Source organism: Capra hircus, chromosome 16 (assembly GCF_001704415.2).
Source record: "Capra hircus breed San Clemente chromosome 16, ASM170441v1, whole genome shotgun sequence".
Classification (NCBI taxonomy): domain Eukaryota; kingdom Metazoa; phylum Chordata; class Mammalia; order Artiodactyla; family Bovidae; genus Capra; species Capra hircus.
In genome coordinates, this window is record NC_030823.1 from 50,892,662 (window position 1) to 50,905,606 (window position 12,945).

General features: G+C 47.8%; 1 protein-coding gene across 2 annotated transcripts in view; it reads right to left on the minus strand.

The window, feature by feature from the left end:
• Nucleotides 1-12,945, minus strand: part of KAZN (kazrin, periplakin interacting protein) — a 527,299-nt gene that overhangs the window by 27,884 nt on the left and 486,470 nt on the right. For both annotated transcript variants that reach the window (XM_018060597.1, XM_018060598.1), the window contains 2 exons: nucleotides 3,638-3,843; nucleotides 3,126-3,244 (listed from right to left, as the gene is read on the minus strand). In XM_018060597.1, the coding sequence (XP_017916086.1) occupies nucleotides 3,126-3,244; nucleotides 3,638-3,843 (325 nt within the window). The remainder of the gene's footprint in view (nucleotides 1-3,125; nucleotides 3,245-3,637; nucleotides 3,844-12,945) is intronic.

The following is a 12,945-nucleotide window of genomic DNA, read 5'->3' on the forward strand; positions in this document are numbered from 1 at the left end:
ATAATTTCGAAGTCATCTGAGTCATTATTCAGCATAAAAAATATGAGGCCTTTCTGGCTCCATCACCCTTAGATCTGAGACATTGCACCCCAATTTCCTCCTCTATAAAATGGGGCTACTCCTGCTTGCCTCTAGGACTAAAAGAGGTAAGAGAGGGTAAAGACCTTTGTATGGGGTCTAAGATGAATTCAGTGTTCCAGAAAGAATAGTGGCTGCTGCTGCTGCGGCGAAGTCACTTCAATTGTGTCCTACTCTGTGCAACCCCACAGACGGCGGCTCAACAGGCTCCTCTGTCCCTGGGATTCTCCAGGCAAGAATACTGGAGTGGGTTGCCATTTCCTTCACCAATGCATGCATGCATGCTAAGTTGCTTCAGTTGTGTCTGACTCCATGTGACTCTATGGACAGCAGCCCACCAGGCTCCTGTGTCCATGAGATTCTCTAGGCAAGAATACTGGAGTGGGTTGCCATTTCCTTCTCCAAAGAATAGTGGCAGGAGCTATTAATACATCACTGATGTTTTTAACACAAAGGGGCCTTGGGAGAGTGGAAAGGAAATTTACTTTGAAGTCGAATCTTCTGTAGTATGACTTTGTGCCCATTATTTCTCTGGCCTCATTTTCTCCATCTTTAAAAGGGGGCTAAGCATATCTATCCTGTCTTGACGTCGTGGTGGTCAAATAAAATAATGTCCATAAAGCGATGAGTAATAGGTTGGCAGGGGTTGGTGGATTTTTGTCATTAGTATTTTAGAGATAGGACCTTCCCTGGTGGCTCAGTGGTAAAGAATCCGCCTGCCAATGCAGGAGACGTAGGTTTGATCCCTGGGTTGGAAGATTCCCCTCGAGAAGGAAATGGCAATCCACTCCAATATTCTTACCAGGGAAATCTCATGGACAGAGGAGCCTGGCAGGCTACAGTCCATGGGGGCGCAAAGAGTCGGTCACAACTTAGCAGCTAAACAACAACAATAAATTTTAGAGATAAGGGGAACCAGGCCCAGAGCGGGTAATGTCATGCCTAGAGTCACACAGGCTGTGTTCTCAAAGATGGCCTCACTGGGGCCCTTACCCTAGAGTTCACAGACACCCCAAAGTTCCATGGATGGGTTAGAGAGTCCCAGAATGCAAAGTTGTGAAGCTTTTGTATTTCTTCTGGGGCAAGTTTCAGAAGTTTTCATTAGATTCTCAAACAGGCCACGATTGCCCACGGTTAAAGAGCCACTGTCCTAATTTAACCCACTTCACTTCACAGGTGGAGAAGCCAAGTTCCACAGAGCACAAGGTTACAGGGCTAGAGACAGGCCAGGATTCTGCAGAGAACAGAGCCATTAAATGAAGGCTCCTCCCTGCTCCAGAGGCCCTGGGTGTCCAGTGCCTAAGCCCTGGCTTTGGGAAACAGTCCTGCTTAGGGCACTTGCCGCTGCTGCTGCTGCTGCTAAGTTGCTTCAGTCGTGTCTGACTGTGTGTGACCCCATAGACGGCAGCCCACCAGGCTCCTCTGTCCCTGGGATTCTCCAGGCAAGAACACTGGACTGGGTTGCCATTTCCTTCTCCAATGCATGAAAGTGAAAAGTGAAAGTGAAGCCGCTCAGTCATGCCCGACTCTTAGCGACCCCATGGACTGTAGCCTACCAGGCTCCTCTGTCCATGGGATTTTTCAGGCAAGAGTACTGGAGTGGGTTGCCATTGCCTTCTCCGCTTAGGGCTCTTAGAAATGTTTAAAATCTATTCACATCTGGCTGATGAGTTGACTCCAACCCTTTTCTGGCTCTCGGAGGTTCTCAGGGGTCAGGTGGATTTGGGGGGAACGTGGGCAGCGATCCTGAACTTTGAGAGGTGAGGCAGGAAGCACCACCCTGCTCAAGTGACAGTGACTGTATTGGGAATGGAAAGGGGTGGGGTAGGGGCAGGGTTTCCAGCTTGGGTGACCCAGAGTGGTAAGCTTTTGGGGACTGGGGCAAACACTGGGCAGACACTGGGTCTGTGGTGGGTGTGAGGTGCTTGTGGGACACTCAAGAGGGGAAGCTCAGCGGAACCGCAAGCTCTGCCCTGCCCTTCCCTCCTCCCCGCCCCGCAATCTCCCCACTCCTCCACCCCTCCCCCACCATGTCCTTTAGGAAGGTCCAGACCTTCTGATAAGGGACATGACCTTCTTACTTGGCTTTCCTGGGAATTACTGCCTGAGTTTCAGATCCCGTCTCATCTCTTTTCCCTGCCACCTCAGAATCATTCCCCAGGACACCCAGCAATTTGCTTTTCCGGCTTCTAAACCAGCCTGCTTTCCTACCCCCAGCCCCTTCTTATTTTTAATCCACAAAGCTGCTTCTGCAAATAATAGCACACACCACCAGGTTTGATTAATTAACTGCACAAAAATGATGGGGAAACCAGTGAAGGAGATAATTATGCAACACAGAAAGTGTCAGCTTTACCAGCTAGTTTTCCTCCCCTTCTGCACGCTGAGGACTGGGTAGGGGGCTCCTTTCCTTTTCCCTGGAGCTGCTTGGTGAATGAGGGGCTCCCCAGTAAGTCCTGCTCACAAAGGTCAGGAGAGAGGCCGGCAGGAGCTGGGGGCGGGAGGGCGGCCTCGCTGGGGACACACTTGATGGGCGGATGGTCAGCCCTTCCCAGGTGTGCTTGCTGACAGACGCCCCTTCTCTCCGGGCCTTCAAACACCCCCTCGCACTTGGCCCCAGATCAGGCCCATTTCTTTTCGTCCTCCCAGCCTGTAGGCTGTCTCTTACTTGGGATGGTAAGAGCTGGGGTTTGAGGTGGGAGTAGGCAGAACAAACATCTTGGCCAAATTTCCCAGGTCCACCAGGACTGGCCTACCCTCGGAGTTAGAGGAGTTCTGGGTTGCGCCTGAAGACTCCCGACTCCCGCACTGGGACGATCCTCGGGCTCCTAGAGCCGCCCTGAGTTTGTTCTCCATCTTTCTACAGGGGGGCTCTACAGGGCGGGGCTCTACAGGGAGGGCCCGCCCAGAGCGCCGCCCAGTGGCGTCCCGGGACCTGGCACTCCTCACCTGGCCCCAGCCACGCCCGCCCCCTCACCCGTGTGACCCTGAGGCGAGGTCTCTGGCGGCTCATCTCACAGCTCCCCGGGGCCGGGGCGCCGGCTCACCTCCTGCCCGCCTCGGCGTCGCGGTAGTCCTCGATGGCCAGCCGCAGCTTGCGCCGGTGTAGCGAGCTACACACACCCAGGCCCAGCTCCAGGTCTTCGTCGCTCAGGCTCAGCAGCACCTGCGCCCGGGGGGTGGGGATTGAGCGCCGAAGGGAGGCGTGGGAGCGGGGACCCAAGGAATCCCTCCCGGCGTTCCGGGCAGAGCAGTGGGAAGAGCTCTGCAGGCCCCTCGCCAGAGGGCTGCTGCTACGGGAGGCGGTGGAATCCCCGAACGGACTGAAAAGGTGCTCAAGTCCAGCCCTGCCTCCCTCCAGTCAGGTAAGGGAAAATTAGTCCCATTTTAAAGATGAGGAAGCTGAGGCTCAGAAGAGCTATGAACCTTGTTGGAGAGACAGTGATTTACTGGAGTCGCTGGAGCATGAATCCGGTTCAGCCAGCTCCTGTAACCCTGGTGTGTGTGTGTGGCCGGGGCGAGGTTGGGGGGGCGGGTAGAATCCCCAGGGGGGTCCTACCTTCCCACTCTTGACGTTCTCTGCGCAGGCCTTGACGTACATGGGCATGGCCATGACTACCTCCAGCCAGGCCTGGACAGTTCCCGCCTTCCAGTGGGACATGGGCGTGGTCCTGACCAGCTCCACCTGCTGCAGCCGGTCCATTTGCTCCTCGCCCTCCGACAGGCTGAGGCTCTGCCGCGTGGGGCTGCACTGGCTGTCGGAGTCTGCAACACACAAGCACACAGGGCCGTGCTGGGGAGTGGGGTGAGGGGCAGGGCGGGGGGCAGGCTGCCCCCTCTGAGTGCCGCCCCCCATGTCTTCCCCCCCATAAGGTTCTTCTTTTCAGAATCAAAATGGCTTTTGTTTTGTTGTGCTGCCCCTCCCCCAGTACAGTAGTAACCTATGCCCTCTAAAAGGAAAAGAATTTAAAGAATTAAAAATCCAAAAAAGAATAAAAATAAAACAGAGAATCACCCCAAAACCCACGCTACCCGGAGACAGCAGCTGCTGGTATTTAGTTAAATATTCTTTGAGGTTCACAGATGCCTACACTTCCTCCGATTAAAAAGTAAAATAAATAAATAAAAAGTCTACGGGGCTTTTGCTTTGCTTTGAAAAGAACGAACTGGTATTATTAACCTGTGCTTAATTTGACTACATATCCTCATAAAAAATAAACAGCATTATAGCCACTGGAAAGAAAAACACACACAAAATGCCCACATTTACATGGCCCATCCCGTTTTGTAATATGCTGTTCTCATTTACACCATGGAGGACATGCCTCCTTCTCAGCAGTGATCTGTAATATCTTTTGACCACACAGGATTCGTGGAATGGATGCTCTATGATCTATTTCACCTGCCTCCTGTCGGTGGGCCTGGTCATTCCTCGTTTTTCACTACTGTAAACAACACAGAGACAGTCATTTTTGGGCAACTGGGTGATTCATATTTTTAGGATAAATGGAGCACCAGCTCTATTCCTGTACACACTGAAATGTGTTTCCAGAGTGGCCCTCACAGGCAAAAATGTCTTTCTACCAGCATTTTCCAGCCCCATTCCTCAATCCACGGTCAGCTGCATCAACACTTGATAAATACACCAAGTTCAGGTGGTGAGGAGTCAACAGAGAAGGGAAAAGAATCTTTTCCCAAAGCATGGTTAAATGAAAACCCAAATGGATAAACTCAGTACTGTGAGAAATGATGAATATTAAAAAATAAGCCTGATTTGAAAGGACCCTATATTGTATATTATACAACATTATAACAAGGTAAAAATTACATAGCCATCAAATCAGACAAATAGTAAAACAATCAGTGTGGAAAGCACGAAAGTGTTATAGTTACTGAGTTTGTATGAGGTTATTTCCCTCCTGCTGTACCTCTAAGTATCATTAAGGTTCCATAATAAACATATATAAATTTATAATGAAAAAAATAGAAACATTTAAAAACTAGGAAGCAGTATAAATGGTTATGGGTGAAAGTTTAATCTGAATGAATGATACTTCATTTGTATGTTGGCGTATAGGCAGTTCGTTGAAAAACCTGTCATGGGAATATATTTCATATGAGAAAATGTGCGCAATCTATTGCAAAATGAGAAAGCACAGTACAAGAGAGCAGGCACAACATAATCCCAACCATGCTAAAATATGTATGATAATATATATAATGTGCATATAATACATGTGTTAGTCGCTGAGTCGTGTCTGACTGTTTGCAGCCCATGGACTGTAGCCCGCCAGGCTTCTCTGTCCATGGAATTCTCCAGGCAAGAATACTGGAGTGGGTTGCCATTCCCATCTCCAGGGGATCTTCTGTACACAGGGATTGAACCCAGGTTTCCTGCCTGGCAGGCAGATTCTTTACCGTCTGAACCACCAGGGAATCCTAATAATTGTATCTATACAATATATACATATATTACATTGTATTAGATGGTTAAATGCTAAAAGTCTTTATCTCTGGAAATGGATGATTTGTGTGTGAACATGTATGTGTGTGTCATGAACTTGTGAGTGTGCCAGATGTATGTGCATATTTCTGTTTTCCAAGTTTTCTGCATTGGCTATATTATTTTTGAAATTGAAAAAAAAAAAAAAAGAAACCCACAGACTAAAGACCTTACTTCTTCAAGTCACAATGCCCTTTCCCCCAGTCACTTGCCTCCCTCCATTGAAACGCCTTGGACGACTCTTGGGGAACTGCAGCTTGGTGACCATACCCACCTCTCTCATCCCAGCTCCACTGAAACCTTTCTCCCCAACACCTAACTGCCCAGCTAAGAGCCCTTCGGGGCCCACAGCCACCTGGCCTGGAAGATGCCAGGCTGGTCCAGCAGGGTGCCAGGCAGAACGACCTAACGCAGGGTGGGCAGAGATGGTGCCTCGTGCCTCAGTGTCCATCTCTGCATGTTGTCATGATGCTGCTCTCTGCTGCCTGCCTCCTCCCCTGGGCTGCTCTGCGGACTCAGTGACAGTGGGGCTGATGGGGCCTTTCTGCACTGCGTAGACAAGGGTGAGAGGTCATTGCCACATTGCTATATTTCCTTTCTCAGGCAGACAGAAGGTGACCCTGCAACCCCCAGCCCCGAAGACAGCAGATGGTACAAACTCTGTGCAGGTCACCAATTTGAGCACTCTTGTTGCCATGGTGCCAGGGAATGCAGAAACAGCAGCTGCCTCTGCAGCCCTGCCTGGCGAGGGGCCTCAGCCTAGGTGTTCCCCTCCCTCCATTGCTAGAGCTGGGCCCCCAAGGACAGGCTTGACAGGCAGGGAAGCCTCTCTGTTGGGGTATACAGCTGCTGACCACTGGCATCCGAACAGTGTGTCCACCTGTTGGCTAGACTAGAGAACCTCTGCCTTATTCCTGTATTGGAGTCATGTCTCTGTTACATGTTTCTGGGGAGATGAGAGACCAAATGTGGCTGAGTCTGGTTATCCCAGATCCCAAGACACAGCCCATGTTGTCTATTTGGACCAGCCCTGTGGGAAGAGACGGGGCTTCCCCAGTGGCTCAGGGGTAACGAATCCACCTTCAACGCAGGAGACACAGGAGACATGGGTTCGATCACTGGGTCAAGAAGGTCCCCTGGAGGAGGGCATGACAACCCACTCCAGTATTCTTGCCTGGGAAATCCCAAGAAGGTCCCCTGGAGGAGGGCATGACAACCCACTCCAGTATTCTTGCCTGGGAAATCCCATGGACTGAAGAGCCTGGAGGGCTACAATCCACAGGGTCGCAATACATCAGACAAGACTGAAGCGACTGAGCATGCGGGAAGAGACTAGGCTTTGGAGTTGAACAGACTTTGGTTTTAAGCAAATTCCTTTACCTCTTGAAGCCTCAGTTTTCCCACCTATAAAATGGGAATAATAATATCTACCTGTTAGGGTAACATTATTATAAATTCTGAATATGAAGCCATAGAAGACACTCAGTCAAGGTGGCTATTATTGGTAATAAAGGGCCTCTACCGTGGGGCTTGGGCAATCTTTTTGGCTACACCTAGAATTTGGCAGAGTTGCCTCCTCCCCTTGTATTCCTGGGATGAAATGTGGTTTGAGTTCAGCTCAGGTGCTTAGGGAGGGAACCTAACTGCACTTCTTGCACCTGGGCAGAAGTTCATTGTCTTGGTTAGCGTCAAGCCTGGTCCAGGTGGGAGGGGCAGGGGTGTCTGTGATGGGAGGGGAGGATTTTTGGATTCTCTGCCGAGGTGGGCAGCTGGGGGTGTGTTTGTGTAGCTTGGCTATGTGTCCCCAAGTAGGGGAGATCAAAGGGCATGGGAAGGGGAAAGACAGGAGAGAGAACGGAAGAGAGACTCAAAGAGCAGAACTCCAGGAAAAGAAATAGTGCCACGGAACACAAAGACAGCAAGATAAACAGGAAGAAGGAGAGACTGATAAGCGGACCAAAAAAACAAAAAAGCAAATTTCCGGTGTGTGTGTATGTGTGTGTACGCACTTGTGAGTGTGTGTTTTCCTGAACCTGATGTGTTTTTGTGAGTGTGTGTGGATGATTCTGTAGCTAACAGGCCTCAGGCCTGTGCAGGGAGCTGGCTTTTCAATTCACATTATTTATGGAGTCCAGGCTCGAGGAATGCCAGAGGCCAAGCTGGGTTCATATAAGCAAAACCACACATTTTGGTTTCTGAGAAACCAGCTATTCACTAGCCCTCCTCTTTCACCCCTTCCCTGTTCCCATCCCCAGGACTGATCACCAGGGAGAAGATGCAACAGAAGGATGAAGGTGGGGGGGAGGGAATCTTTGTAGCCATAAACCATTAATTAAAGGCAGTTTCCAAAATGTAGGCATTATGGTGCCAGATTTTATGTCTGGGATTCCATCAGTCCTGGCCTTTATTTCCCCTCTGTCTCAGCCCTGAGAGTGGGAATAACTCATGTTTATAGCCAGGAGCTCAGTGGAGGCTACAGAGTTAGAGGGGCTGACCGGGCCCCTGGCAGAGTCTGAAGAGTTGCCACCAAAACATAGCCATTCTGGATCCTTCTGAACATTGGGAGGGCCATGGTGGTTCTGGAAAGAGAGGGTCTCATCCTTCGAAACACTCCCAACACATGCACATACCACCCAACATCAGCCATTAGTCACTGAGGTCTCCCTGGACCTGGGCCTCCGGAGGCCCAGTTGTGTTAGCCTAGCACAGGGATTGCAGACTACAGCCCAAAGGCCAGATCCTGCCCTCTAGCATGCAGTGCCACTGGGACAGAGCCACGCTCATTTGTTCACACATTGTCTAAGGCTGCTGTCCTACTGGGGCTCCCCAGGTGGCTCAGTGGTAAAGAATCCACCGGCCGGTGCAGGAGACACAGGTTCAATCCCTGGGCTGGCAAGATCCCCTGGAGGAGGAAATGGCAACCCATTCCTGTATTCTTGCCTGGATAATCCCATGAACAGAGGAGCCTGGTGAGCTACAGCCCATGGGTTTGCAAAGAGTTGGACATGATTGAGCACGCATGCATGCCGTCTTGTTACAAGAGCAGAGCTGAATGGTTGTGACAGATTGGTTCCAAAAGGCTAAGATATTTACTATCTGGCCTGGGTGTTCATTGGAAGGACTGATGTTGAGGCTGAAACTCCAATACTTTGGCCACCTGATGCGAAGAGCTGACTCATTGGAAAAGACCCTGATGCTGGGAAGGATTGAGGGCAGGAGGAGAAGGGGACGCCAGAGGATGAGATGGTTGGATAGCATCATCGACTCGATGGACATGGGTTTGGGTGGACTCTAGGAGTTGGTGATGGACAGGGAGGCCTGGCGTGCTGTGGTTCATGGGGTCACAAAGAGTTGGACATGACTGAGCAACTGAACTGTTACAGAAAATCCGTTATAGAAACCCTGAGGTTCCAACGTTGGCAGTGGACTATGAGAGACCTGGCTTTGAAGCCCAGCTCTGCCACTTGCTAGCTAGATGATCCTGGGGAAATGTTTTAAGTTTTCTCAGCCTTGCTATTCCCCATCTGAGGTGATACTAATGCTAATTTCACAGGCCTATGTGGGGACGAAAGGAGATGATGTATGATGTGGACAAAGTGCTCACCCTGGAGTCTGGCATATCGTGGGCACTCAGTGACTGTGTGGGGCCTCTGTCCTCTGCAGGCTCTCATCCCTTACAGTCTAGACCCGCTCTGTCCAGGGCTGTAGCCACAAACCGTTTGTGGCCATTGGGTACCCGCAGGGTGGTCAGTCCACATTGAGGAGTCAAGGCTATATATTGTCACCCTGCTTATTTAACTTATATGCAGAGTGCATCATGAGAAACGCTGGGTTGGAAGAAACACAAGCTGGAATCAAGATTGCCGGGAGAAATATCAATAACCTCAGATATGCAGATGACACCACCCTCATGGCAGAAAGTGAAGAGGAGCTAAAAAGCCTCTTGATAAAAGTGAAAAAGGAGAGTGAAAAAGTTGGCTTAAAGCTCAACATTCAGAAAAATAAGATCATGGCATCTGGTCCCATCACTTCATGGGAAATAGATGGGGAAACAGTAGAAACAGTGTCAGACTTTATTTTTGGGGGCTCCAAAATCACTGCAGATGGTGACTGCAGCCATGACATTAAAAGACTCTTACTCCTAAGAAGAAAAGTTATGACGGATCTAGATAGTATATTCAAAAGCAGAGACATTACTTTGCCGACTAAGGTCCGTCTAGTCAAGGCTATGGTTTTTCCTGTGGTCATGTATGGATGTGAGAGTTGGACTGTGAAGAAGGCTGAGTGCTGAAGAATTGATGCTTTTGAACTGTGGTGTTGGAGAAGACTCTTGAGAGTCCTTTGGACTGCAAGGAGATCCAACCAGTCCATTCTGAAGGAAATCAACCCTGAGATTTCTTTGGAAGGAATGATGCTAAAGCTGAAGCTCCAGTACTTTGGCCACCTCATGCGAAGAGTTGACTCATTGGAAAAGACTCTGATGCTGGGAGGGATTGGGGGCAGGAGGAGAAGGGGATGACAGAGGATGAGATGGCTGGATGGCATCACGGATTCGATGTACTGGGAGATGGTGATGGACAGGGAGGCCTGGCGTGCTGCGATTCATGGGGTCGCAATGAGTTGGACATGACTGAGCGACTGAACTGAACTGGACTGAACTGATAGTGTAACATACACCCTGAATTTTAAAGACTTTGTACCAAAAAAAATAAAATGCCTCATTAATACTTTTTAAAATTGATCACATATTGAAAGATAATATTTGGGATATATTGAGTTAAATAAAATACATTACTAAGACTCGTTTCACCAGTTTCTTTTTACTTTTTTAATGTATCTACCTTATGGCAGAAAGTGAGGAGGAACTAAAAAGCCTCTTGATGAAAGTGAAAGAGGAGAGTGAAAAAGTTGGCTTAAAGATCAACATTCAGAAAACTAAGATCATGGCATCTGGTCCCATCACTTCATGGGAAATAGATGGGGAAACAGTGTCAGACTTTTATTTTTTGGAGGCTCCAGAATCACTGCAGGTGGTGATTGCAGCCATGAAATTAAAAGACGCTTACTCCTTGGAAGGAAAGTTATGACCAACCTAGATAGCATATTAAAAAGCAGAGACATTACTTTGCTAACAAAGGTCCATCTAGTTAAGGCTATGGTTTTCCCAGTGGTCATGTATGGATGTGAGAGTTGGACTGTGAAGAAAGCTGAGCGCTGAAGAATTGATGCTTTTGAACTGTGGTGTTGGAGAAGACTCTTGAGAGTCCCTTGGACTGCAAGGAGATCCAACCAGTCCATTCTAAAGGAGATCAGTCCTGGGTGTTCTTTGGAAGGACTGATGCTAAAGCTGAAACTCCAATACTTTGGCCACCTCATGCGAAGAGTTGACTCATTGGAAAAGACTCTGATGCTGGGAGGGACAGGGGGCAGGAGGAGAATGGGACGACAGAGGATGAGATGGCTGGATGGTATCACTGACTCGATGGACATGAGTTTGAGTGAACTCCGGGAGTTGGTGATGGACAGGGAGGCCTGGCATGCTGCAATTCATAGGATCGCAAAGAGTTGGACATGACTGAGCGACTGAACTGAACTGAACCAGAAAAATCTAAAACCACATAATGTTAATGTGGTTAGCATTATATTTTTACTGGGCAAAGCTGGTCTGGATGGAAAAATTTTGTTTGTTTTCTGATTTTATTTGACACCCCTCTGTTGGTTTGGAAATTAAGCACCCTATTTCCAAAACTATTGTTTTGGGTTCAGTAGTTCTTGAAGTGTGGTGCCTGGACCAGTAGTGGCAGCAACACCTGGGAATTTGTTAGAAATGAAAATTCTAGAAACCCACCCCAGATCTCCTGGAACAGAAATTCTGAGGGTGGGAGCCAGAGATCCATGTTTTAACAGGCCTCCAGGAGATTCTGATGTCTATAGATGTTCTAGAACCTTCTAAAATACTGTGTATTGATCAATATCTTAATGCCCTCTCCTAAATAGTAAGAATTATTAAAAATATATTAATTCTGATCCATCTTCCTGACTTATACTACCATGTCCAATATTTTAATTCCATCCTTAAAAAAACCAAACAACAAACAACAGCAGCTCTAATTTAGACATTATGGGTTTCCTAGGTGGCACTAGTGGTAAAGAATCTGCCTGCCAGCGCAGGAGACCAAGAGGCTTGGGCTCAATCCCTGGGTCGGGAAGATCCCCTGGAGAAGGGAGTGGCACCCTACTCCAGAATTCTTGCCTGGAAAATCCCATGGACAAAGGTGCCTGGCAGGCTACAGTCCATGGGCTCTCAAAGAATCGGACATGACTGAGCACACACACACACACACACACACACACACACACACACACACTTTAGATGCTGTCATCATGAATACTTTGTATCGGTAATACTTGCTTAAAATAATTAACCTACATGCTTACCAGTTTCTTTGTTCATCATTCCTTCTTATGTCTCAGACCTCACTTCTAGGAAGAGGTATATTCATATTTATGAAGAATATGTTTGAAAATTTCCTCCATAAAGAGCTTTTTGTTGGTAAGCCCTTACGACTTTGGTTTATATGAAAAAAGTCTATATGTCCCCCTTGTTACTAAAGAGTTCTGCTGGGTACACAGTTTTAGGTTGACAGTTTTTTCCTTTGCGCTTGGAAGACATTACTCGACTATCTGTCTCCTTTTTGCTAAAGAGAAGTCGGCTCCAGTTTGATTGTTCTTTTGGTAGCTACTCTTCAGATTGTCTCTTTGTCATTTTTGTTCAGTTTCATCATGATATGGCTAGATGTGGATTTCTTTTCATCCATCCTGATTTATATAAATTGTGCTTCCTGCATCAGTGGGTTCGTTTTTGAATATTCTCAACCATTATTTTTTATGATTTTTTTATTGTAAAAAAGACCATTTTTAGAGTCTTTTTACAGACTATTACAGTTCTTTTTTAAAAGACCATTTAAAAAGTCTTTATTGAATTTGTTATAATATTGCTTCTGTTTTATGGTTTTTTTTTTTTTTTTTGGCTGCAAGGCATGTGGGATCTTAGTTCCCCGACAAGGGATTGAACCTACACTACTAGTATTGGTAGGTGAAGTCTTAACCACTGGACCTCTAAGGAAATACCTCAACCATTACTTCTTTCTCTTCTCCATTCTGTTTGATCTCCTTCTGGGATTGGACTTTCTTCCCTATCTTACAACCTAGTCTGTCCAACAGAAATTTCTCTGATGATGGAAATGTTGCATATAGGCATATCTTATTACACTTTACAAATATTGCATTTTTTACAAATTGAAGGATTGTGGCAATCCTATGTCAAGCAAGTCTGCTGGCACCATTTTTCCAACATTTTCTCA